General features: G+C 45.4%; 1 protein-coding gene across 1 annotated transcript in view; it reads left to right on the top strand.

Moving 5' to 3' along the window:
• Window positions 1-26,294, top strand: part of XKR6 (XK related 6) — a gene marked incomplete at its 5' end in the record, with an annotated part of 343,195 nt that extends 316,901 nt beyond the window's left edge. Inside the window, 2 exon segments of the mRNA XM_075063501.1 lie at window positions 2,004-2,200; window positions 25,330-26,294. Coding sequence (XP_074919602.1) covers window positions 2,004-2,200; window positions 25,330-26,294 — 1,162 coding nt within the window.
• Window positions 26,295-27,159: the final 865 nt, after the last annotated feature.

Raw genomic sequence — 27,159 nt, 5'->3', positions numbered from 1 at the left:
ATGGGGTGGGTGGGGGGCTGGGGCCTCAGAAGTGCTGGGACAGGGGTGTTTGGTTTTGTGTGATTAGAAAGTGGGCAACCCTACTTGAGCTGCCTGCACACTGCAGAACTACAGAGCTTGGACCCACATCACAGCAAGACTCAGGCTCTAACTCCCTCTCCCACCACAAGGTTGTAAGACCTGGGTACTTGCTGACCTGAATCAGACTGATTTGTGTGTGGACAGAAGGGACCTTGGGCCCAAACCTGAGTCAGGAGGCCAGGCTTAGTGTGCCATGTAGACACACCTGCTGAGTGTACCCCCTCAGGTCTTAGACCTCATGCCTTTGCCTTTTCTGAGGCGAAATTCTTCAGTTTTTCCCAGGCTTTTGTACACTGCCTGTCAACCATCCTTACCCTGCACATCTGAGTTCTGGCACCAGCAGTTCTTCCCCTTGGGTGTCTTAGATCAGTGCTCTGCAGTGACCAGATCATTGTTGTCTATTTTAGCGTTAGGAACAAATCTTTTAGATTGTTCGAGGGAAAAGGTATTCAAACAACAAGCAATCTGCGCACGTCTTACTTAGAGGGTCGCCAGCCCCTGACAGGAACCTGGGCAGGTCCTACCTTCTTCAGTTACCCACAGAAGGTAGCTGTGTCTCCAAACAACTACTATCACCCTCCTCTGTTCCCTGTGAGTGTTCCTTTTAAACCTGCCACAGTTCTTTCCCTCTTCTGTATTCGGGGACCTTTTCCTGTCCTGGCTTCATCTCTTAACAACTCTCAGAAGTGCTGAAAATGGCTTATGTTTAAGCCATTTTTTCCCCTTCCTGCTTGTTTTTCCCTACAGCGCCCTATAATACTAACCAAATATTCTCACAATAAACATCTTCTCTCAATAACCAGGTCAATATACAGAATTCATCAATTATTACCAAGCAGCTCCAAATCTGTCACACAGTCCTCCTCAAAAAAAAAAAAAAACCAACCCTAAATTACTTCCACTACTATTCTCTCTTCAAGCATTTGGTTTCCCTTCAGAGGGAAAAGAAACACTCCTGAGTTCACCATAGTAGGGGTTCAGTCACAAGACATATACAGAAGGAAAAACCCCTTTCAGATAGCACATTTCAAATGACTGCAAGAGCCACTGTTGAGTAGTTTATAATCTGCATTTTATTTTTAATGGTTTTTTTCTGCTGAATCTGTCTAAGACCAGGGTTGGCCAGTGGAGTTCTACAGCGTGACTTGCGGCTGCTCTCACATTTAACATGGAGGTGCACCCTGCTGCAGATCTAGGTCCCTGGATGTGATGCTATGTCTTAATCCAAAGCTGAGTCTTGACCCAAAGTCCCCGGCACACTGTGACCTGTAGTCTTTGCAAGCCGCTCCTCTGAGTTAAAGGTGAATGCGACTGCACGCTGCTCCATCCAAGGGAAATTAGGTCAGCTCATTGGGTTCTTGGGAACAGTCTAAGGTGGCTTTTAGTCAGCAAATATTAGGACTTGCCTGCCTGAAGAGAAGGGGAGGATTCTGCCAGGACTATTCTATTCTGTTCTCATTCTTATACTGCCTCGGTCACTCTAGTATCTGAGCACAGCCAGCCGTGCATTAAATGATGTGATTAGCCTTTGACATGTGTGATTTCCTCTCTCACACTTTTCTCTCCAATGGGAAAACTGTGTGAGGTTTCTTTTTGCTTGTTTGTTTGAATGGACTTATTCGGTATTGGTTTATTTTTGTCTGCTGGGCTGGGCGCTGGCTACTGAAGTCTTTGGCTGTACAGAAAGTGGTGATGTCTGAGGTGGTTTTTAGCTCTTGTGGGAGTTCATTTTACGGTCTTGGACCGGCCCCGCAGAAAGTTCTACATAGAACACGACTGGGTATATAAAGAGCTCTCCCTCCTGCTCTGAAATATTATCCTTTACTGGCCTACTGGCTCTAATTCCGTTGGTTGCTATTTGACCCCTATCAGCTGCTGTTGCCAATGACTGATGGTTGGCTTGTTCCTTTCCTGTGCTGCAGGTATATCCGAACCATGTACCTGGGGATCCAGAGCCAGAGGCGGAAGGAACACCAGCGGCGCTTCTACTGGGCTATGATGTACGAGTATGCAGACGTAAACATGCTGCGCCTCCTGGAGACTTTCCTGGAGAGCGCACCCCAACTGGTGCTACAGCTCTGCATAATGATCCAAAAGAACCGTGCAGAAACATTACCATGTAAGTGGCCCTTGTGCCCGCATCCATTTTCTCAGCCTCTGTTGGATGTTTTGTTGACTGACCGCACTACATAACCTGTCGTGTAAGGTGCTGCTGGCACTTTGGACAAAATTCGTTTCAGCTCCATGCTGCACTTGCTCAGTAAATTTCTGCTCATGCTGCTGGAAAAAATACTCTACTACTTCAGTCTCTTATAGACCAGCATGGTCGTGAGGAATGATCACAAGGCTGGGCACCAGGAATTCCTTAGCTCTGCTCCGGGCACTGCCACTTACTTGCGGTGTAGCCTTGGGCAAATCCCATAACCTTTTTCTGCCTCAGTCTTCCCGCCTGCATAGTGGGGACAATAAAACGTATCTGCCTCAGAGGGATGTTGTGAGGATCAAGTGGTAAATGTTTGTGCCGTGTTTGGACTGTGTAAAGTACTATATAAAGTACTACGTTTCATAGATACAGACAAGGTGGTCATCCTTAAAAAGTCAACTTTTGCCATGAGTTCAAACACGCTTTTTGGTACCACAGTTCTGAACTAGTCTAATAATAGAGGAAAACTGTATTACCTCAGACGCCATGTGTGCTAACCATTGGTAAGTGCTGCCATTTTCATGCCAAGCGTTGTATATAGAGATAGCAAAACCTGTCTTAAGCAACACTTTTAATTGCCTTAGTAGATGCAGGACCAAATTCACCATTGGCATAAGTGGTTCGACTCCATTGACCTGTATGCTGCACTGAGTGGGCTGCATGTTTTGCTAACATCTGCACTGCAAAGCTTGGTGAATAAGGAGTTTGCTAAGCATGCCACATTGCTTGCTAAGGTACAAGATTAGCTGGCACTTTCTCAATCCAGTTGTATACACCTTTCCCCCTCAAGCACATTACCATGCAAAAATAAATGAAATACAAAGAGAAACCATCAAGGAAGTAACATCCAAGATTTGTCATAGAGACAATAACCAAAGGAAAGGGAGGTAATATTAGAATGTGACTGCGTAGAAAAGGTCACCGTCTTGCTCAGTGTACTGGCTCCCTGGGGACTTTTGACTCCTATCTGCTGACAACAGTTTTTTACTGCTGTTAGTGCTGCAAACTCAAACCACCTCTGGGAGAGTAAACTGGGTTTGATTCTGCCATGGATCCATAAACAAAATTGTCAGCAAACGCCCCTGTTTCCCCCTCCCATTCACATGGGAGGTGATCACTTACTCCCAAACCCATGTGGCTTTTTGGGAGCCATGCTTCATCATCCACTCTTGGATTAGTCCTGTAGGCTGTGAATCCACTGGAAATCCTGACTCAACCCCTGTGCACCCCTGACAACATACGTGGAAGGATTCTCTCTCCACGCTTTCCTAAGATCCACCACCTCCTTCTCTGAAATGGCAGTCTAGTAGGATCAGCTACTCAGCCACGGTTGCAGTCTGGCCTCTTGTTTTGGTAAGTCGTTTCTGAGCCATATAGGAGGGAAGGCAGCTGGTTCCAGGTCCCTCCATGGCCTAGTCACATCCTTTTCTCTGCACAGGGCTTTAGACAGATGTTGCTATTTCCAGAGTCCCATTTTAGTTCATAGCCTCACTAGAAGGCTGCCATTCTGTAACCCCCCTATTATGCCTAAGTAACCTGGCAAAGGTGGGGTGACTTTTTCCTATTACTGGTGCAGCAATAACTGAGCATAGTGGAGGAGGCAGCAGTAAGATCAGTGCTAAATTCTCTGTCTTTCAGGCTTCAGCCAAACCACTGGTATTACTTGAAAGTGCCACTGTACTCTAAAAGGTGCCTTCTAGAAATGGCACTGTGGGCTTATGGCATTTCAAATGACTCCATATCGGATCTACCTCATTTACAACTACTGTAAAAGCATGTCCAACCTTACATGTTTACCCGGGAATCTGAAAGTCAAGCTGGGTTATGCATCACTAATAATCAAGGAATTTCAGGCTAAATCTCAGTTTCAGCAAAGTTGGTGTCAAAACCCCTGTAGATTTCAGTGAGACCAGGATTTATCCCTTAATGAATGATGAGGTTGTTAATGCAAGAGTCTGAAGAGACTCTGGCTCACTCTCTGTTAACTGTGTTGATGGTACAGTGCTAATAACAGGCAAAGGCTGTAGCAACTAATTGTAGTCAGTAGATAGAGCAAGCAGGTATGACTGAAGACACATTGGGAAGGGGAGTTGACACTAAATTTTCTGAAACTGAGATTTAGCCTGTAATTCCTTGATTATTGGTGATGTATAACCCAGCTTGCCTTTCAGATTCCCGGGTAAACATTTGAAATGCCATAAGCACAGAAGCCCACAGTGCCGTAAGATTACACCTCTACCCCGCTATAACGTGACCCAATATAACACAAGTTCGGATATAATGTGGTAAAGCAGTGCTTCGCAAGGGGCGGGGTTGTGGACTCCAGCAGATCAAAGCAAGTTCAATATAACGCGGTTTCACCTATAAAGCGGTAAGATTTTTTTGGCTCCTGAGGACAGCGTTATATCGGGATAGAAGTGTATTATGGTTTTTGGCTACTACAATGATAGGGTCTCTAGTAGCACCTGGATGGATGAATGCATAAAGAGAAGATGTTGACATTTCTATCTAGACACCTTCCAAGCAAATCTGCACTTAAGCAGTTTTTATATTTAATTTCTCATGTGGTTCCTCTTGACTTAATAGGATTTAGAGAAACCACTGATGCCCTTCCATTGATGTCATGAGTACTTTGTGTAAACTTTTTGCTGGGAATTTGTCTGACCAAGGCTACTGTGTTCTAGACAAGTAGCATTCTATGTCTATTGAGGGTAGCCTTATCCTACAAAACTCTGGCAATTGCTGCTGTTAATCCAAAAGGAGATTTTCAGTGTAAATCTTAATTTTGCAACACCCTGTTGAAATCTATGGGACATTATGTGCTATGTGCACTATACTTCTCCTGTAATAAATAGTATGTAACCTAATGTGTATTTAAGAACTGAACAGCAAAAGTTACAGCAAGTGCGTGGTCCACTTTTCAAACTGGAATGCCAAAAGTTAAGGCATTTAAATGACTATTTAAGCATCTAAACTGTGGGTATGTCTTCACTGCAGAGTCAGCTCAGGTGATCTGCACCCTGATTAGCCTAGCCCAGGTGTGTGCAGCCACACTGCAAAGTCCTGCCCAAGTTACTGAGGCCTGATCGATACCTAAAACTTAGGTCGACCTAACTACCACACTCAGGTCTGTGAAAAATTTTGCTCTGCATGCGGTACTTAGGTCAATCTAACCCCACAGTTGACCTGGCTACTTCCTCTCTAGGGGGTTGATTCACTACGGTGACAGAAAAACCCCTTCTGTCCCTGTACTGTCTAAACTACAGCGCTACAGTGGGGTTGCTGCAGCGATGCTGCTGTAGCACTTATAATGTAGACATACCCTAAGTACACACAAGTGCTGCACTCCGCCTGGATGTCACTGGGGCATATCCCATGGTTCTTTCTTCTCCAGTCAGCTGAGCCGCTCTATCATTCTTTGCCAGTGAACTGTGAGCGAACTTGTCTGTCCCTCTGGGCACACGGTGGGAACAGAGGGAAGGCACTGGAGGACTGTACGCACTTGAGTGATGTAGTCTGCATCCTCGCTGCAAAGTGAGCGATTACCAGCCTGAGTGAAAGTGGCACCCGGGCTCTAATGTACATCCCCAGCCGGACCCGTTAGCCTGGGTCGGAAGCACCACTAAAGGTGAGAGGTTTTCATGTGTGGATGACAAGGAGGTTCGGGGCAACATCCAAGTAAGAGCTGGTACAGAGCCCACGCCGGTATAGCTATGTTGACATAGCCCCATAGGATAGATTCAGTGGACACCTATAGCAGGAGTTTTTCTGCTGCGATAGGAACACGCCCCCCGGCCCCAAATGAGATTAGCTATGTCAACAGAAGCATTCTTCTCTCAGCATAGCTGCAGCTACACTGAGGGGGTTGTTGGTATAGCTCTGTTGGCCAAGGGTGTGGTTTTTTCCCTGCCCCTGACCAACATAGGTTAGTTGGTATAAGTTCTAAGTGTAGATCAAGCCAAAGTTAATTCTGCAGTAAAGCTATATCCTTGCATGTTTAGACTGGAGCTGCGTGAATTCTAGATAAAGCATTCGCAAACTTACTTTTCCAAAAGGCTGTTCACATACCTAGTCCTTCCTTCTTTGCAAACAGTTGTGCGACCGTGGCTTTGTTCACATGAATGTCTGGATAAGAGCTGTTATTTGTAAGTCTTCATTTGTGCTGGCAAATAGCCACATTTGCTAGTCTCTATTCATTCTTTGCCAGTCTTCATTCTCCTGTTGAAAAGTTTCAGTCATCCTGTGGTAACCATGCCATGTGACTTAGAATCATAGAATATCAGGGTTGGAAGGGACCTCAGGAGGCCATCTAGTCCAAACCCCTGCTCAAAGCAGGACCAATCCACAGACAGATTTTTGCCCCAGATCCCTATATGGCCCCCTCAAGGATTGAACTCAGAATTGTGGGTTTAGCAGACTAATGTTCAAACCACTGAGCTATCCTTCCCCCCACCAAGGTCATCAAGTCCAGCTCCTGCCTTCACTAGCAGGACCAAGTACTGATTTTGCCCCAGATGGCCCCCTCAAGGATTGAGCTCACAACCTTGGTTTTAGCAGGCCAATGCTCAAACCACTGAGCTATCCCTCCCCCACAGTCTAGACTGCAACCTCCTCCCCCACAGCAGTGGGTCACAGAGCTCTGACCTGAGCCAGGTCAATTGACCTGAGCTCATGCTTCAGGGCTAGAAATAGTAGTGTTGATGTTCCCAGTGAGACCCACCATCCTCACCGGGTTTCAGTGTCCTCCAGGACAGCTGCACTGATCTTTTTAGCCCTGTAATGCAAGTCCCACCAGCCTAAGTCAGTTGACCCAGGCTCTGAGACTCATTGGCGGGGGTAGGGGGAATGGTGCAGTGTAGAAGTATCCTTCGGTAAACTGTCACACACAATAATGAATAGTGGCACAGAACAATTTATGAACTATCCAGAGGCTGAAATTTATTGGCTTAGACTAGTTTATAAATTCATAGAACAGGAAATACACTGCCAGAAAGCAGGATTTGTTCTGGAACAGGCCAGATTTGTGATCTTAGAACAGGCCAAATCCAATGGATAATTTGCAACCAGCTCTATTTAGTCACCAAGTTTCTAGTTAGGTCCTTAAATTCAGCTGTGGAGACCTAACTTTGGACAGCCAAGTTTGAAAATGAGTTAACTTCTTGCTGTCAGGTGGGATTTTCAGAAGTGTTCAGGACTGGCCTAACTCTGCTCCCACTGAGCACACGGTAAAACTCTCACTGTGTTAATGGGAACAGAGTTAGGCTGACGACTTTTGAAAATACCACCCACAAACAGCCAAACACTAGTAGACACTCAGAAGCAAGGGCTGTGCAATGCCCTCCTGTAAGAAGGAGTGAGCATGAAGGTGAATTACATTAAATAGACCCTGAAAAATGGCAGAAGTCTTTGTGCAACAGTTTGTCTTCCAAACCAAGCTCAAGATCTGTTTTGTGAGAGGGTAAAAAAAATAATCTGGTGAACTCCAAGAATGCATAAAAAAAAAGGACCCAAAAACCCATTCTGCATCTGCAAAACTAATGCATCTCCATGACTTTGCTCTGCTAAATCAGCCTGATTTATGCAGGTCAACTCATAACTAAGGAAAGCTGGATATAGAGGACCCCATAGGTTACCCTTTCTATTCTGGAATTAAGATCCAATGGATCATCTGTCTCTTCCAGTCCAGGATTGTCAAGGCGTCAAAGCTGGCTTAAATAAATCACCTGCTTTTCACAAGCAGAACCCCCTCCCCCATTTTTCTTACTAGAGCGTTTTCATGGGAACCTGCAAGAGAAAGGTGTCTTTGTGTACAGGAATTTTTGTATCTCACAATTCTAGAGCACAGAAACTAGTGATGGAAAAGCCCTGTCAGATCATCCAGTCCATCTTTCTGCCAATGCAAGATTGTCCCCTTGTCCTATTTTCTAATGCTCTCTATAGATGACATTGCCTTTGGTTGAGCTGTATGAAAGCAAGTAGGAAAAAAGTCACAAAACATTGCCTGGGGTTGAAAAGATACTCCTGGTGCCACTCTGAGGGTCCTCCCTATAAAGTGACCCACCCACCAGCAACCACGCATGTTTCTCCTTGCACGAGTAGGTTGGTCATATGTGCCATGTTTAGAGAAGCAGGTCTTTATTGCAGGATAAAGTGGAGAAGAGGCACCGGGCATAGTCGGTGCCATGCAAAAGGGTGGGAAAAGTGGGGGAGGAATCATGGAGGACTCTTCAGTTCTGATAATAATCAGTGCTGAAGATTTGCTCTGATTCAACGCAAATTTTCCATAACGAGCCAAGGACCCATTAAAGCACTGAAGCATATGCAGAACTTTCAGCACACGAATAGCAAGGCCACTGGTGAGCTAAAAGCTACACACGGGCATACACGCTTTGCTAGATGTGAGTTTGTTTCCTGGTCCCCTGCCCAGTTACCCAGGCAATAACGACTGAGAGCTATTTGGTGGCCTGTTAGGAATGAATTGTTTGTCTCAGTCCAGTTCCCAGCAGTCAGGTGTCCACATCAAAAAACCATCAGCGCCGCTGGCAATGGGCATGAAGAATGCTCTGCTCGCTCACTCGCTCTCTTAGAGTACGTCAGGCCTGAGGCACATTGGCTGCGAGCAGCATGGGGGAAGCTTACAGTGCTGCACTGCTCCGATTCTGTGGATAAAAGGCCAATTAAGTCCATGGGAGTCTTTCCGTTGATTTCAATGGGCTTTGGGTCAGTCCCCAGAGCTGTCACTTCAGTCCTCAGGGCTATCAATCCAACAGTTTTCTCCACCACAAATTCGCTTTTCTTTCAGCTCCAGTGAGGACCCTTTTGCTGAGGTCTCATCTCTTGATATCAAGAATATCCCACATGACCACAGATTAAAGTGACCCGTCCTTTACAGGAAAAACAACCGCAACATGCGATGAAGTGAGTGAAATCTGTAGTGGGGTTTGTAACTATGGTTCTTGATGGACTTTACATCTTCAAAGCACTGTGCGAACATTAACTAGGCGATACTCACTGTGAGCAGCATACAAAGAGGGAACTGAGGCATAAGAAAGTGGAGTGATTTGCCCAAAGTCCCACTATGGCAGATTCATGATTAGAACTCGGAAGTGCCTGGCTACACTTCCAATATACAGTCTACTGTGCCTGCTGCCTCTCGTTGGTTGGTAAAGTATCTGAACATCAATCTAGTGGAATCCACCACTTGCTCTAGAAAGTGATTCTAGAAAGCAAGTCTGGTTTTCGGGTCAGTCAACCAGTAAAGCCTGTTACCCTGGATAAGCAGAGAACCCATCTTTACTAAGGAGATGTGCAAAACAAGAGCGCGTCGTATATTTCTGTGACTGCTGCCAGCCGATCTGCAAAGAATTCAAGTTGCAACAATTTGGCTTGAAAACGATCCAGCTAAAATTGACAGAATATTCAACAAGTGAGTTCGGAGACATGCTCGGTTGTTTGTGCAGTTGGAAAGTTTGGGGGAGGAGCCTGATCTCTAAAGTGCCACAACTGTACTGAGCTAGTGAAGTCTGTTGTCAAGATGTCTTTTGTCCCAAATGGCAGCTGATGATTTCATGCTCAGGGCCCTCTCTCTACGTTCGTGTTTTCACATGGGCACTCGCAGATGAGAACGCTCATCTGACACAACCATTTCCCTATTGCAGAAGCCAGCCACTCAAAGGTGCAATGGATATTTGCAATAGGGAAACTAATGCATGTTTTGATCTCTGTAGGACAAGCCTGCCTGCCACTTGGGAAGGTGACGTTTGTTAACATATTGAAGATCCAGTCTCAAACTTTGTCCTGTACACATGTGAATTTCTGGGAAGGCAAAAGTGCTGGGAGAAAAATCAAGTATGACTTTACTCTAGATCTAGTGGAGTTGAATTTTGGTCTGATCTAAGTCACTTAAACCACTGCAGAGTGTATTGTGCACTGAAAAAAAAAGGTTCATAATGTATCTTTTGTACTTGAGTTCTGTAGTGCCTGTTGCTATTAGATTGCAAGACAACACCTGCTGCACGAAGTAAGGCTTAGTCACTGTGTCACAGTCCTCACAGCCGTACTTTGCCAGTCTTATTTAATGATTCCAGCTGTATGTACCGTTGCACAGGTGTTGAGATACTCCTTCCTTCTTCTTTGCAGGAAACAACTCCCCTTACCTGCAATTACACTGAGACATTGCACCAGCTCACAAAATAAAAAAGATTTATAAGGGGTAAGGTGACAAAGGTGAGCGTTGCTGACGTGTGTCCTCTAAACATACTGAGAGAAGCACAATTACATTAGCCAATGAGTGTGAATCACATCGTTTGTTTCTAAGATTTCTTTTAAGTGAGCTAAAAGCGTTTCCAGAACCATGTGGCTGAAGCAGTTTCTGTAATAGGCATTAATCCTTTCTGTACCTCTGGCCAGCTCCAAGCAGAGGCATCCTCTGGGTCTGCAGTCTATGGCATGTCCACACTACAGCCCTACCATAGGTCAACTTACAGCCACTGCAGTAGTTACTGTCCACACGACCCTCCTTCTGTTGGCGGTGTGTGGCCTCACCAGGAGCGCTTCCACTGATTGAAGAGGGGCAGTGTGGGGGGTTGAGAGCCAGGACTCTCAGCTCTCTGCAGCTCTTCTTTGGGAGCCCAGCTGTTCTCCAGGGTGTAGGGAGCCTCCAGGCAGCAGGAGTTGGGAGCTCAGAGAAGCCGGGCTCCAGCTGTCCCACTATGTCAGTTTCAAGGCTCCAGCCAATGTAAGTAACACAGTGTTATGTTGACACCCTAAGTACACCGACATAAGCCCTATGCCTCTTGTGGAAATGGAGTTATTTTGTCGGTGTAGCGGGGCACTTACATCAGCAGGACAAGGCTGTCAAGTGTACGCTGACATAATTAGGTTGACATAAGCTGCCTTGTGTTGACCTAACTGCAGGGCAGCCCAGAGGATTCAGGGGGCCTGGTGTCTTCCCTGGCACTTCGGCTGTGGGTCCCGGGGCGGAAGGAACCCCCGCTGCCGAATTGCCTCCTAAGACTCGGAGTGGAAGAAGCTCCGGGGCCCCGGGCCCCGCAAGAGTTTTCTCGGGCCCTCAGAGCAAGTGAAGGACCCTGCTCCAGGGGCCCCGAAAAACTCTCGTGGGGACCCCTGCAGTGCCCAGGGCCTGGGTTAAATTGCCCCACTTGCCCCCCCCTCTGGGCGGCCCTGCCTAACTGTGTAGCGTAGGCCAGGCCTACCTGTTGATGTTTTGTGGGAAACTTTGGCATTCCCTTTAAAATAAATAAGTAAATAAGTAAATAAAAGCAGTTATGTGAGGTTGTGGTGTTTAGCAGCAGGCGGAGGGTTAATTTACTTACATGTCTGTATAATGCATTCACCAAGAGTGTGTTGCTTTTCCCCTCTACTAGTTAGCCCACTAGAGGATAATGACCTCCTACTGTTATCAACTAATGGAGTTACTCCTTTAGCTCAGGTAGCACAGAGCTTTGCTGAAGGCTGCAGCTTCGAACCTTGGTGTGAGGTGGAGGGGGTGATTACAATTACTGATAGAAATAATCCACACTAGTATTTCTAATAAATAACTTGTTTTAAGTGTAAATGCTGCCCCATTATTCAGAGTATAACAGGCTGCATACAAATGTTTGCGGCGCTTCTGTCACTCTATGCAGTGCAGCTAAGTGCTTCTAAGTTGCTTTGGTAGATAGTTAGACCATACCAGGCTCTATCTGGGCCAGGATGTTATAACAGATCTCAAGTGTACAGTAACTTCCTTTCCCAACCACTCTACTCTCACCACTGCCCCCCTCCACCACATAAGATAGCTGGGCTTGTGGTTCTCTTTCTAGTTCTGCTGAAGACTTTCTGAGTGACTTTGGGCCTGTCACTTAGGCCAGCATTTTCAAACCTGCATATCCAAAGTTAGTCACCCAAAGCCATATTTAGGCACGTGAGGTATAGACAAGCTTCAGTAGAAGGCGAGATTGAAAAGATTGCGCCTGTTTGATGAGAATATCCAGAGTTCTCCTAATCCATATAAGCAACGTTTTGGAAGGGGTGCTAAACCTCATGCTTCAGGGTTTAAGCCAGTCTCTAACTATTAGAGAGTATTAGGAGACATTGGGGGTGGGGGGGGGCAGGTTGCCCCACATCTGCCAGCTACAGGGTTCTTACATGTTCCTCTGAAGCATTTGGTGCTGGCCACTGTCACAGATGCAATACTAGGCTAGATGGACCTCAGGTCTGATCCAATATGGCAATCTGCTTACAGAGGAGGCAGGGGAAATATTAGAAACATATAAAATAATAAGCAAAGGCTATAGAGCAGGTAAATCAGGAGCAGCTAGTCACCTCTCACAGTACGTAAATGGTGCCTTGAATTATAACCCTGTGCAGGACTGGTGCAGAGCCCTGCAGCGAGACTAGGATCCCATGGGTCCCGCAGGACCCGCTGCCATAAGAGCAGGAGTGGGATTTTAAAAAGTCCCACGCAGGGCTCTGCTTTCAATGAAACTGAAAGGCAACATGATGAAAAGTGATCAAAGGAAATTCTTTTTTACACTCTACATATTTAACTTGTGGAACTCCATTGCCTGAAGTCCAAGAGCTTGCTAGGTTTCTAAAAAAGGATTCAGAGTGGTAGCCATGTTAGTCTGTATCAGCAAGAAGAACAAGGAGTACTTGTGGCACCTTAGAGACTAACAAATTTATTTGAGCATAAGCTTTTCGTGGCATGGCAACCCCCATTTTTTCATGTTCTCTGTCTTCCTACTGTATTTTCCGCTGCATGCATCTGATGACGTGGGCTTTGGCCCACGAAAGCTTGTGCTCAGATAAATTTGTTAGTCTCTCTAAGATGCCACAAGTAATCCTCATTTTTTTTAAAAAAAGGATTGATATTTGTGTGGGCAATGAGAACATCCAAAGTGCATTGGACTGCTAAAAAAATGTTTTAGGAAGGATATTAACCTTTCTAGTTTAGGACATAAACCAGCCACTCGCTGACGGGTTAGAAAGGAACTCCCTGTAAGGGCAGGTTATTCCATAATTATCCACTAGGGGCTTGTTCTGAAATCTCTGATCAGGCCACTGTCACGTGTACAGGTACTGGGCTACGTGGGCTGCACAAGTCTAATCTGGTATGTTATTTCCTACCTTCCTATGCACACAAGTCTAACTGGGACACAGGTTATTTTGTTTGTTTGTCCCATAAAGAAAGCAAAATAGTGGCTGGTAGTATCAGGAAATCATGAAAAGAGCACGTGGTACAGGAATCAGTTTCTCCTGCCCATGACCATTCAGCAATCAGTCACTGGCACTGAAATGCTTGCCTAATCTCCCACTTTCTTGACATGGGGTTTGTCAGTGCTCCAATCCTCTGTTATGCATCTCCAGCTCAGCAGGTTTCAAGCTGGGGGAAAGAATGCTGCCGTATTGGCTTCTGTCAAGTAGTTTCCATCTCATTTAAAGATTGAAGGCCAGATCCTCAACTGATGTACATTGGTGTAGTTCTGCTTAAGTCAGTGGAGCTACTCCAACCCACACCAACTGAAGATCCAGCCCATAGGCTGCAAGGTCATTCTGCTGCAAGGTCACCCAGAGGATTCAGGGGGCCTGGGGTCTTCAGCAGCGGGGAGCCCCCCGCTTAGGAGGTAATTCAGCGGCGGCGGGTCCTTCTGCTCCGGGACCCGCCGCCGAAGTGCCCCGAAGACCAGCGGCAGGGCCCCCCACAGCTGAATTACTGCTGAAGACCCAGCACTTTGGCGGCGGGTCCTGCTTTGGAGGTAATTCGGCAACTGGGGGTCCTTCCTCCCTGGGGCGGAAGGACTCCCTGCCACCGAAGATCCAGAGCAGAAGACACTCCGGGGGCCTCTGGAGCGAATGAAGGACCCCGCTCCAGGGGCCCCAAAAAACTCTCGTGGAGGCCCCTGTGGGGCCCAGGGCCTGGGGCAAATTGCCCCACTTGCCTCCCCCCGAGTGGCCCTGTTCTGCTGTTTGTTCAACCTTGCCACCCACTGGGTCCCATGTGTTCATTTTGTACAGGGAACAATGTAAATGAAAGCCGCTGAAAGCTGAATCCCAGGAGCCAAATTCCATCCTTGGTGTGAGCTCTCACAGTTCATGTGAGGGAGAAAAGATTAACTTAATATGTGAATGTGCTGCTATGCTGGTGACCAGAGAGCAAATTCAGACTTCCCCGAGCTGAGAAAGGCTGGGGGCACTATGAAGCAACATGCTAAACCTATGGGTTCAGTGTGGGAATGTCCTTGTGTTGCCCATGAATCATATCCCCATTCCATGGCTGATGATCAGAGCAGCTTTGACTGGTTCCTTAGAAAAGGTCTGTTCAGCTGAGTGGAAAAGGAATGAGAACAGGGGAGCCCCTCTGTGCTCAACATCCTGCTCACAAAGACAACAGGGCTTAAAGAAGTATTTTCTACTTCCTCTCTGATGCTTTCAGAGAGTTGGATGGAGATTCATAGCACAATTGCATATCATTTGTCTTGTATTAACGATCCATTTAAAGTAGAGCTGGGCCAAAAGCAGAACCTGAGATCTGAGCCTTTTCTAATCTCCGAATGGGAGTTGGGTGTTTGGATTCAAATCCCTGTAGCTGAACTCCTCTGTTGGTTCTAGTTTGGATCTAACCCCAGAAACAGTCTATTTTCCAGATCCAATTTACTTAGCTGCCTGCAGTATTCTATCTAATCTATCTGAGCCTTTCCAAGGAACTGATCGTGGTGTTATATGTTAAGTTCAAAGGAGCTCAGGACTCTCGCAAGAAGAGTTTGCGAGACCTTGGCCCTGCTGAAGCCAAAGCCACAGCTAAACCCTAGTCTGCTTCAATCCGGAATCCAAATCCTAGCCTAAACCTGATCTGGATGAGTGATCTGAACTCCACCTCTTCAGCCCATCTCACGTTTAAATCACACTGCAATTTCTGAAAATTCCTGAATGACAAGTTGTTCCTTGCAGCTATTGCAGATCTTGGTTCCATAATTAGCAGACAGCTTTTATCTCTTTTGCTGGTATCAGACACTGGAAGTTGGCATGGTGCTAATAACTTTAATCCTTAGGAGACTAGCTGATTCCCTGGTGCATGTTACATAGGAATTGGGTAACTTGTCAGGGGCGGATTGTTGGCCGTAGAGCCAGGGAGGAGAGACGATTTCTGGCTGCTGGGAGATAAAGGTTATGCTAGAACTTTAGAGTCGTGCGAGAGTCATTCCATCTACTCCTGCCGGGTTCCCATACACAGACACGCATACTTTGATGTTCCAACACAACCCACTTCCCTCTGCTGCTGGTTCCTGACTCCATGTACAAATTGGGAGCTGAAACTGGGAATTCAGGTCAAAAACATGATGTCCTTGGCCTGATAGTGTAGAGGTGATGGGGTTCCTGCCCCAAGTCCTATCCAGTTTTGGAAAAGTTCAGAACCAGACCTGAATTCTGCAGCACTAGCACATCCCTATTTACATCAACCCTGCCTGTGTGGTGCTGATATTTTTGGTGTCATGGACTGATCCTTAACATATTGGTGCCTGACACAAAGACGGGATTTAGCTTCCCAGTAGCTCTCGAACATGCCGTAGATCTCCCGATAGGAATGTGCATAGTGGTCTCAGCACATTCTCAGCAGTGAACCCCTAGCTGGTTGCCTACATCCGATGGCTAAAGTCCTGGCCCTATTGAAGTCAATGGGAGTTTTGCCATTGACTTCAGTGGAGCTAGGACTTCAATGGCTATACCTAACACCATCTCTTTGGATGCTGCCAATTCCAGCGGTCTCTGTCTAGAGAACCAATGCTAGCAGCAAGCTCAGAACTGACACTTTACACACATGTCCCACCTTTTGCAATCTTGGGATTGACCTTACTGTGCTGCAACTTTTACTTGCAAGTTTGAACCCCAGAGTAGACCTACAAGTGTCTGTATTACATAAAGGAGAGAGAAATGTATGGAGGTCACAGCCAGGAATCTCTTGTTCTTTAGTAGTCATGGTGAGGAGGCCATGCTTAGATTCAGGTCTAGACTAATGTTGGGATCAGACTTGACAAATGCCACACACAGGTGGCTAGTGATGGGCAGTTGTTCCCCAAATGGCAGAAATCTCCTGAGATCAGCTGATATTTCCTGTCCTGAATAGTGGAAATCTCCCCAGATCTGCTGTTCTCATGACTTTTCTGCCATTTGGGGCCAAATCTGAATCCAGTGAGGAAAACAGGATTCTATGGAGTTTTGGATCCAACTCTGAACCCACACTATATTTATGAGCAGGTTCAGGGAGGAGGATGGATTTCAGGTTCCAATTCGGGCTCCTTTCTGCTCCTAAGATATGGCTGTACCGTTATATATTTCAGTGTCCTAACAACATAAAATCCCCCCTTGAATGCAGAGAGAGCAGCGTTAGGTCAATACTAAGTGCTTTCAGATATGCAACATTTATATAAGAGTGGCTGAAACACAGGAGTAGAAGCCCAGGACTCCTTGCTCTGACTCACTATGTGGTCATGAGTAAGTCACGTGGGGCTTAATCTCGCAAGGAGATGAGCATTCCTCTAAGGAGTTGAGTTCATATGGGACGTGAGGTCACTCAACATACTGATGTAGTCAGCACCTTGCAAGACTGACCTTCGGAGACATCGGTATCACCGCTATAATGCTACTTACTTACTGCAGAAGGGTGTTGTGATGCCACATTCACTATTGTCAGTAACACGTTTTGAGATCCCGACGAAAGGGTTGGCACCACTGCACAATACTTTGTCCAATTACTTCTTTATTGTTTATGAATTGTACTTTTTCATGTCAGAAGTGACTAGAACTCAGAGACAGAGGAGGAAAGCAGGGAAAAGGAAAATGGGTAAATAAAAAAAAAATCTTTCCCCATCAAATGAAAAACAGACACCAGGCCTGGTTCTGATTGCCCTTATGCTGGTGCAAATGGGGAATAAGTGCATCAAAATCAGTAAAGTCACCCTCATGTTGTGATATTATGAGATCAGAATCAGGCCCTGAATATTTTTTTTTAATTTTCTCTCTCTATGGAGAAAAAGAAAATCTGGTGCTGATACAGATTTCAAATAAGCTTTAGGACTTCCATGGATGAATATGTCACCTGGGGAAAAAGTGAGCACAGGTTCATGGAAAAGAAGGCTGAACTTCTGGAGAGTTGATGTCTTGTAACCAAACAATAGCACTTTATAGTAAAGCAGGCAATTCCATCATACGGTACTTGATGGAGAAAGGGTCATGTCGCATTCTGAATACTTACTGTGGTGTCCAGTTCACCTGAGAGAATGTTTTGTATCTTCCCATTTTTTTAGAACAGTCTTCAAGAGAATTAATGTGAAAAAAGGAAATAGAGCATCAACTTGATAGGCATCTTTTTCAGTTTTAAAGGGACAGACACCACAGTAAGTATTTAGGGAATATGATATGGTAAGTACATTAAAATTATTTACAGAAAATAACCACGTTGTTAGATTTATGAAACTATGTATGTATCCTTTTCAAAGAACCTTTCTTACATTTCTTCAACAGACCAACGCAGAGCACTGGGCCCAGCTACAAATATTGTTAGCTTTTAATCAGTAATTTGATAACTCATTTGCGTTAGAGCAGTGGTAAAGTTAAATGTAATTGCTTAATGCATGCTATACAGACCAGATGTAGGCGAAACACTTTTCAAACATGTTGGTTTTGTTTTGCATTGTGATTTGGCCTTTCTCTTTTTTTCGTTTAAGAAAAATAAATTGGTTTGGGTCTCACCTGCGAATGTTGACTTTTTCAGGAGCGAATTCCACCAGTCCATGGGGCTTAGTTAGATTCCTGTTATGTCTCCTCCCAACCTTGGTCATTCATTGAAATTGGAGAATGAAAACCAATGAGGTCACTGAGAATGAAATTCACCCTAGTGCAGACGGGCTCTGGGGGCTAAAATGAGACTTAAGTGATGCGTTGGCTTTGTGCTACTCTGCTGCACTGAGGTGAATTTCACTCACTGTTTCTTCCTTACCCAGTACTGGACCGTTCCCTATAGCACATGTTATGGTGTTTTTGTCCAATCAGGTTTTGAATGTGCCAAGCAATGGGGCTTCTACCCCTTTGCTAGGGGAGTCCATTCCACAGCCTGACAGATCTCCCTGGAAGTTTTTCCTGGTAGACTGTATTTTCCTTTCTTGATTGTTTACCGCATTATTGTTGTTTATTAATACCTGTGATGCTTGTATTTGCCTGTGAGAGCTTCCATTTCAGGTTGTTAAATCTTTCGGCTCTAAAAATCCAGAATTACGGTTAAAAAGTCGGCATGCACTGATCCAAGAGGGTAGGTGTAATGTAGGTGTATGATCTGTCTAGAGTGACTGCTATTCCTGATCAGCCACAGACTTTCTGAGTGACTTGGGCAAATCCCTTCATCTCTTCATGCCCCCGTCTGTGAAAAGGGGATACCTCACAAGGGAGGTGCTCAGATACTACGGTAAATGGGGCAGTATAAGTAACCGGATATATGTGGATGGGAGCATAATGCTGAGAGATGCTGGACCCCTCTTGTACGTTACTCAGTGTGGCTCGTGAGATGCTGTACAGCAGCTGAAGATGCTCGGTGTCTCTCAGGGGTGCTCATCAACTCACCAGATTGACCTGTGAGACATTAGAGGTGGTGTTTTCAGAAGTGCTCACTTTTGAACTAACTGCTCCCACTGAAGCCATTGACTTCGTCAATTAAGTCATTGCAGTCATTTAAGTCAATGGCTTGAAGTCACTGGCTGAAGTCATTGACTTCAAAGGGACCAGACATAGGTCAACACTGAGAGCTTTCGAGAATCTCACCCAAGAAAGTTGGCTTAAATAACCCTTAGAAGAAGATTTAAAAACCAGTAATACTGTCTGAAGGTCTAGTGGCCACCATATATTGTGATTGTCTAGTCTGACCTCCCGTATAGCACAGGCCATAGAACTTCCCCAGAATGATTCCTAGAGCAGATCTTTTAGAAAGTCATCCAATCTTGGTTTAAAAATTGCATGTGGTGAAGAATCCACCACAACCCTTAGTAAATTGTTCCAATGGCTAATTATCCTCACTTATCCTGATTTCCAGTCTGAATTTGTCTAGCTTCAACTTCCAGGAATTGGACTGTTAACCCTTTCTCCGCTAGATTCAGGAGCTTATTATTAAATATTTGTTCTCTGTGTAAATACTTAAAAGCCTGTGATCAAGTCACCCCTTAACCTTCTCATTACTAAACAGATTGAGCTCTGTGACTTTGACTATATGACACATTTTCTAATCCTTTAATCATTTGCATGGCTCTTCTCTGAACCTTTTCCAATTTATCAGCATCTTTCTTGAATTGTGGGCACCAGAATAGACACAGTATTCCAGCACTGTTTGCACCAGTGCCAAATATAGAGATAAAATAACCTCTCTACTCCTATTCAAGATTCCTTTGTTTATGCATCCCAGGATCACATTAGCTCTTTGGCCAGAGCATCACACTGGGAGCTCATGTTGAGCTGATTATCCATCACGGCCCACAAATCTTTTTCAGTGTCACTGCTTCCCAGGATAGAGTTCCACCTCCTGTAAGTTTGGCCTGCATTCTTTGTTCATAGATCTATACATTTGGCCATATTAAAATGCATATAGTTTATTTGTTCTCAGTTTACTAAGCGATCTAGATTGTTCTAAATCAATGTTCTCTCCTCTTCATTATTTGGCACTCCTCCCCCATTTTTGTATCATCTGCAAACTTTAGCAATGAAGGTTTTGTTTTTTTTTCCAGGTCATTGATAACAATGTTAAATAGCATAGGGAAAATAACTGATGCGTGCAGGATCATAGAATCATAGAAGATTAGAGTTGGAAGAGACTTCAGGAGGTGATCTAGTCTAACCCCCTGCTGAAAGCAGGACCAACCCCAACTAAATCATCCCAGCCAGGGCTTTGTCAAGTCGAGCTTTAAAGACTTCTTCTAAGGATGGAGATTCTACCACCTCCCTAGGTAACTCATTCCAGTGCTTCACCACCCTCGTAGTGAAATAGTTTTTCCTAATATCCAACCTAGACCTCCCCCACTGCAACTTGAGACCATTGCTTCTTGTTCTATCATCTGACACCACTGAGAAGACTGGATACATATCCTCTCAGTGATGTTTTCCTGTTTACAATTACATTTTGAGACCTATCAACTAGCCAGTTTTTTGTCCATTTAATGTGTGCAATGTTAATTTTATATCGTTCTAGTTTTTTAATCAAAATATCATGTGGTACCAAGTCAACTGCCTTACAGAAATCTAAGTATATTATGTCAGCCCCGTTACCCTTACCAACCAAACTTATAATTTCATCAAAAAAGCTATCAAATGAGTTTGACAGAATCTAGTTTCCATAAATCCATGTCGATGTGCATTAATTACATTACCCACTTGTAATTCTTTTTTAATCAAGTCCCATATCAAATCCTTACTCAGGCAGAACCCGAACTGGAGTAAATCTCAGAGAGGACTAGAAATTATGCCAGACACACTGACCCGCTGATCCGCAGAAGCGCGCAGCCCCACCCCCCAGAGCACTCCTTTACCACATTATATCCAAATTCGTGTTATATCGGATCACGTTATATTCGGGTAGAGGTGTATTGTCAGGCCTAAGTCTTTACAAATCTTGAGTCAGCACTACAAAAATCATGAGCTAGGTTTACAAATCATGAATGGCCTAGAGGTTAGCACACTGAACTGAGATTCAGGAGGCATGAGTTCTAGTCCTAGCTCTGCCAGTAGCCCACTGGGTGATGTCAGACAAGTTGCTGTGTGCCTCAGTTTCCCCTTGGTGTAATGATACTGCCTTTGTAAATCAGTTTGAGATCTACTGATTGAAATGTGCTACATAAGAAGCAGGTATTATTATGTTGGGGCCTTTTTATTTATTGGAAGGTTTTTTTTAAAGCTTTTCAGAGCACTTGAGTCACATTTTTCAGGCTTTTCTCTGCAACTGGAAATTTGCAGTGAAATCCTGGCTGAACTGAAGTCAATGGCTTAACTCTCAGTGACTTCAGTTCAGCCAAGATTTCACCTTTCCTTTTTTCTTTTTAAAGCCTGCTGAGATTTGCACCCATTTGCGTGATTCCAAGAGCCCTCAGCGTGGCTGGCAGCATGCGGTGCTTCAGCGAGAGTGGGAGGCCTAGTCCTTTCTGGGCCTGCTCACTCTCTGCATAAATCTCTCCCCCTGTGGGTCTCCACATTCGGGACCGGCCAGAAGAACTAACCCCACTAAAGGTTAAGGCGCTGGGCAAACAGAGTCCCAGGGGGAAGGGGCCGGGCAGCCCTCAAGAGGAGGAGAATTCTGACCCTGGCCACAACAGTGCGAGAGGCCACACCGGGACAGGGGTGGAGTGGAGATTCCTTGAATTCCGTTCCCACGACACCCACTTCTCCTGGCCCCAGTGAGAAAAGTGGCCAGGGGTGTGTGGGGGAGTGGAGACCCAATCCTCCAGCCCCAGTGAGAGACAAGCAGACATGGAAGAAGTCTGGGGATAGGGCGTGTGAGGGGGAGAGAGAGGGTTGCCAACTTTGTAATATTTAAAGACCGGACACTCCAGCAGGAGTGCCTGTACCTCCCCTGCCCCGCCCCTTCCACTGAGGACCCACCCTGCCCCTTCCCCTAGGCCTCACTCCTGCCCCCTCTTCCCCCCCCAGACCCCGCTCCTGCCCTGTCCCCGCCCCCCGTTTGCTCCTCTTTCCCCCTCCCTCCATTGCTCACTGCTTTTCCCCTCTCTCCCCATCCCTGCATGGGTCGGGAGGGTCTCACCTGCAGAGCCAGGGAGCCACCCGATGCAGGTAGGAGGTAGCCCTGGCTGAGTAGGGGCTGGTGCGGGTGATGACTCAGAGCCTCCCCGCCTGCAGTAACCAGACTTTGGGTGTCCGGTCAGTAGATCTGACCAGACAGTGACAGGTCCTCATTTTGACCAGACTTTCCAGTCGAAAACCAGACACCTGCCCACCCTAACAGGAGTGGGGAAAGGGATAATGCAGATTTGCTCCATAACATCCCAGTCCAGTCCCAGGGAGCGATATAGCCGCTGAAGGGGAGTAGAGATGCATTGCAGAGAGTGAGTTTTGGTGGGACTATTTCCCATTTCCTGCCACTGGGCACAGACACATCCAAATCCAGCAGGGAGATGGAGTCTGCGAACATGAGGGCGGGTGCATTTCCCAGTTGTTCAGCCAGCTTGAAAATGTCTCTGATTCCATATTTAATTGCCTTTGTTTGTCATTTCCTCTCGTTAGCAAGTTATTTGACCCTCCTCCTGTTCTGCTCTGCACAATGTTTTGACACCATCTTTTAATTATGATACAATTTCCATATACAGCTCCTGCGATTATATTGTGTTAACAGAGTCCTGATGTTACCCAGTGTTTTTCATTGGCGTACATGGAGTGCCATTTAGCATTTGACCCTGGCATCGCAATGTGGTTTATATAGACTTTTGCTGGCATCGCCTCAGTTTGTTCTCCGCCAAAATGTACTTTTCTTAATGTAACTTCGTCCTTGACAAGATCTATATAAAATAATCAACTTTCACATAGACCATGAAAAAACACCAGACAACTTAAGCTTTACGAATATTAGAATTGATCCTGGAGAAGTTATTGCATAATTTCACCTGATTTTTTTAAGAGGGAGGAGGGAAAGGATAGTGGCTTTTTTGTCTCTTGTTGGCACTGCGGGGAGTAGGGTGACCAGATGTCCCGATTTTATAGGGACAGTCCTGATTTTTTGAGTCTTTTTCTTAAATAGGCTTCTATTACCCCCATCCCCGTCCTGATTTTTCACATTTGCTGTCTGGTCACCCTAGGGAGGAGGTTGGGGGGATCGATAAAGAAATCCTAAAAGTTTTGGTTTGTGTTTTTTTTTTTTTTTTAATTCAGCTTGTGTTTTATTTTGGAAAATATTGACCCTGCTCCTGCCCCCACTGAAATCAATGACAAAACACCTCAGCTCCTAGTGGTCTGAGTCTTCTAGTCTTCACAACACATTGCTTGGTCCACTTTTTACCCTTACCCATAAAGGGCTGATGACTGGGTAGGACTGGACAGTGGTGGCACGGGACTTTGGTGGCGATCTTGTGGGTGGATGGGATCGATTACTCTCTGTTTTCTGAATGTTGTCGCTGGGTTATTCAGTTTGGTCCTGGGGTAGCTGGTTGGGTCTGTTTAATATTGTATCAATAAAATACAACTAGGGCACCTGGAGCATTGAGTGGGCATTATTTTATCAGTCCAAATAAATTAACAAAATAAATATTGACTTTAATGGTACAGGATTAGACCTATGAGGAACATCTTGTGTCTTCTCTCTTCTTTTTGGAGGGCCATAAACCTGGGCTGGAGGAATTTTTCTATACCCCTTTATTGAAGACACAGGGGTCGGACAGGAGCTTAAATCTGTGAGGAAACTGCTGAGCTGGCCTAGGTCAGCAGAAGGCAGTGTGCTGAATCCACTAGGAGCATATCAGCTCAGAAGGGGCGCAGAAGAGGGGATGTTCTGTGGCAGTTGGAAGGGTGGCGAGTGAGGAGTGGCCAGAGGGGATCTGAGAGAAGCAAGGTGTTAAAGGAAGCAGATGCTATTTGAGAACCACTGGGTGCTAGAGCACTAGGGTATGCTGAGTTGTGGTATGCAGAACATGCTCCCAAGGGCTGATTCAGGACAGAGGTTAGTGGCCGCAGCAAGAGGCAGGTGGTGATGACAGATCTCTCACAAGCCTTATTCAGGGCTCGTCTTCCCACAAACCAGATAGATCCTGCAACGTGCTGACAGCCTTCCACCCTCAATAAAGCCACAGGGTGTGGAGGGCCGCCCGCGCCTCCCAGCAAGCACTCAGCAGCACGCAGTATGCCAATGCCAAAGGGCTGCCAAGCTACCTCCCAGGTGAGGTGCAGCAAGCTCTCAGTTCCCACTGGGTCCAGTCGGCGTTAGGAGCACGCGCACCTTGAGAGAACAGGCCCCGACCATAGCTCAATGACCCGCAGTGATCCTGGTGTTCACTAGCTCCGAGGGGCGGGGTCACAGGCCGAGGACAAAACTGATCAGCTGCATGTTTTCGCTGCTGGTGAAGTCAAAGAAGTTAATATGATGAGGGCTACGTACGTTTATTTGGGATTTTAAATCATACGCACACGGGGTATGGATCTGCCCACCAGAGCTGGAAGGTGTCAATTTAATCTCAGACATACCCACGCCAGTTCTGTTCAAGCCAGTGCACTAAAAACAGCCCTGTAGCCACAACGGATTGAGCAGCAGAAGGGGGCTAGCCGCACATGTATGTACGCTAAGGGATCAGATGGAATCATGCTTGCAGCGGCTAGCCCATACTGACGCTTGCACCACCATGGCTGATGCTTCTGTTTTTAGCACACTAGCTCAATCAAAGCTAGCATGAACTGCACATTCTGCCTCCCAATCCCAGCGTAGACATACCCACAGTTACTAGAAAACTGGTCACCCTCTCTGTCCCAAAATTTGCTCACCCTGTGTTTAAGGCATAACAGCCCTGCCTTGTATTAAACGTTTTGCTGTAACTATATGACACTACAATATAGCAGACACCTCTGGTGGCTACCTTAACAATTTGGAGCAGAGATGGGTCTACACTACAAAATTTGGATCCAGATCTGGATTTCAAATGTCTGAAAGGTTTTGGATCTGGGAGTGTGGTATAGATCATTATAAGGATGGAGATGATTTGTGAAATGCAGATACACGTTCAAATTCCAATCCTTCCTCGTTAGCTCTGAAAGTTTTGGGATAATTCAGTTTTGGGGATTTCTGGATCAGGCTTATCACTAATATAAAATACACCTGTGCAGGAGTCAGATAGATAAAGAATAAATGTTCATTGATGGTTCTGATATTGATACTTCTACATTTCTCTACTCCTCAAGATTTTTGTAATGTGTTGTACATTACTTGCTACCATACCTGCCCCGTGACAATAAAATAGTGAGTGAGTGACATTCTCTATCTATGCTATTGTTTGACTCTGTGGATTTGTGTCTTCTGGCAGGTGTGTCCTCTGTGGCGTCCCTGATGTCCCTGGCTTGGGTGCTAGCCTCCTATCACAAGCTTCTTCGGGACTCTAGGGATGACAAGAAGAGTATGAGCTACAGAGGGGCCCTCATACATCTCTTCTGGCGCCTCTTCACCATCTCATCCAGAGTTATCTCTTTTGCCCTCTTTGCTTCCATCTTCCAGCTCTACTTTGGGATCTTTGTAGTGGTCCACTGGTGTGCCATGGCTTTCTGGATCATCCATGGTGGGACTGACTTCTGCATGTCTAAGTGGGAGGAGATCCTCTTCAACATGGTGGTAGGGATTGTGTACATTTTCTGCTGGTTTAATGTCAAGGAAGGGCGGACTCGATACAGAATGTTTGCATATTACACTGTAGTCTTGACAGAGAATGCTGCCTTGACACTCCTTTGGTATTTTTACAGAGATCCTACAACTACTGACTCATATGCCGTGCCAGCACTGTGTTGTGTCTTTCTTAGCTTTGCTGCTGGGATAGCTTTGATGCTCTTCTATTATGGTGTGCTGCATCCCATGGGGCCGAGAGTTAAGATTTTTGCCAGCTCCTGTTGCGCCGAGCTGCTCTGGGGCATTCCTTTGCCTCCTGATGTTGAGCCCATGGCACCCGAAACCCCTGGGTACCGGGGGGCCCAGGCTACGCCTACCAGAGCGGTCACGGAGCAACAGGAGGAACTCACAGCTGACACTTGCTTGCCAGTTTTCCAGGTGAGAGCAATGGTGCCATCTATTCCATCTGGACGAGCCTACTACCCAGAAGGCCCTCTCATTAAGATTGACATCCCAAGAAAGAGATACCCTGCATGGGATGCCCATTTTGTAGACAGGCGGTTAAGAAGAACTATCAACATTCTCCAGTATGTCACCCCCACAGCTGTAGGTATTAGGTATAGAGACGGACCTCTCTTGTATGAATTGTTACAATATGAGTCTTCACTTTAAAGCTACTTTAAAAAAAAAATAAAAGAGGGGATCTTATTTTTGTTTATGGTAAACACAGATCATGAAGCAAACACACACCTTCAGATAAGCTTTCTTTCTGGCTGCTGTATGTATAAAAAAAAAAAGATAATCTCTATGTTTTGTAAGTAAAAACAAAAAGAAAAACTTTTCTTTTGTTTTTTACACACAAGAAACAGTATTTCAACTTCCACACCTATGATCCACGGGTGGAGAAGAGGCGTCTCCACGTCAGAGTTTTATACCTTACACCAAGTGTAGAACATTATATATGGGATTGGTGCTGATTGAAAAATAAAAACAAACAAACAAACAAACCTACAACTGCCTTATGCCCTTAGGTGCTGAGTTTCATTAAGTACTGTCACCTTTCTCATGCAAAACTCTTGGGTGATTTTATGCCAAGAAAAATAAAAAAACCCTAAATACAAAACTTAAAAAAAAATGAAAAAAAAAAATGAAATGAGAAAAGAACAACAAAAAAGAAACCTACAAAAGGTATTGCTGCTCTTATTGGATTTAAGTGAACAAGAAAAACATCTAAAGATGAGAAAGTAAAGCAGAAAAGCCCGAAAAGAGGTTGAATCTCAAATGGTTGAAAGAGAAGATCAGGGCTGTAACACAATTTGGCAACATGTTTATAACATAGCTTGGTCCCACCCATGCAGGCCAGACCAAACCATGTTATAAATGTAGTCCCCTGATAAAATTGTTTCCTTAGTGTAAATGGGCCGTACGTGATGGTCAGCTGTACTCAGTTTGCACCAAATTCACAAAATAATACCGTACCTGATCTCACTCATCACAGTTTTATACAGTGTAACTCCATTGATTTCAGTGGACTTAC

Source organism: Chelonoidis abingdonii, chromosome 3, assembly GCF_003597395.2.
Source record: "Chelonoidis abingdonii isolate Lonesome George chromosome 3, CheloAbing_2.0, whole genome shotgun sequence".
NCBI classification, from domain to species: Eukaryota; Metazoa; Chordata; order Testudines; family Testudinidae; genus Chelonoidis; species Chelonoidis abingdonii.
This window is presented reverse-complemented; position numbering and strand designations above follow the sequence as displayed.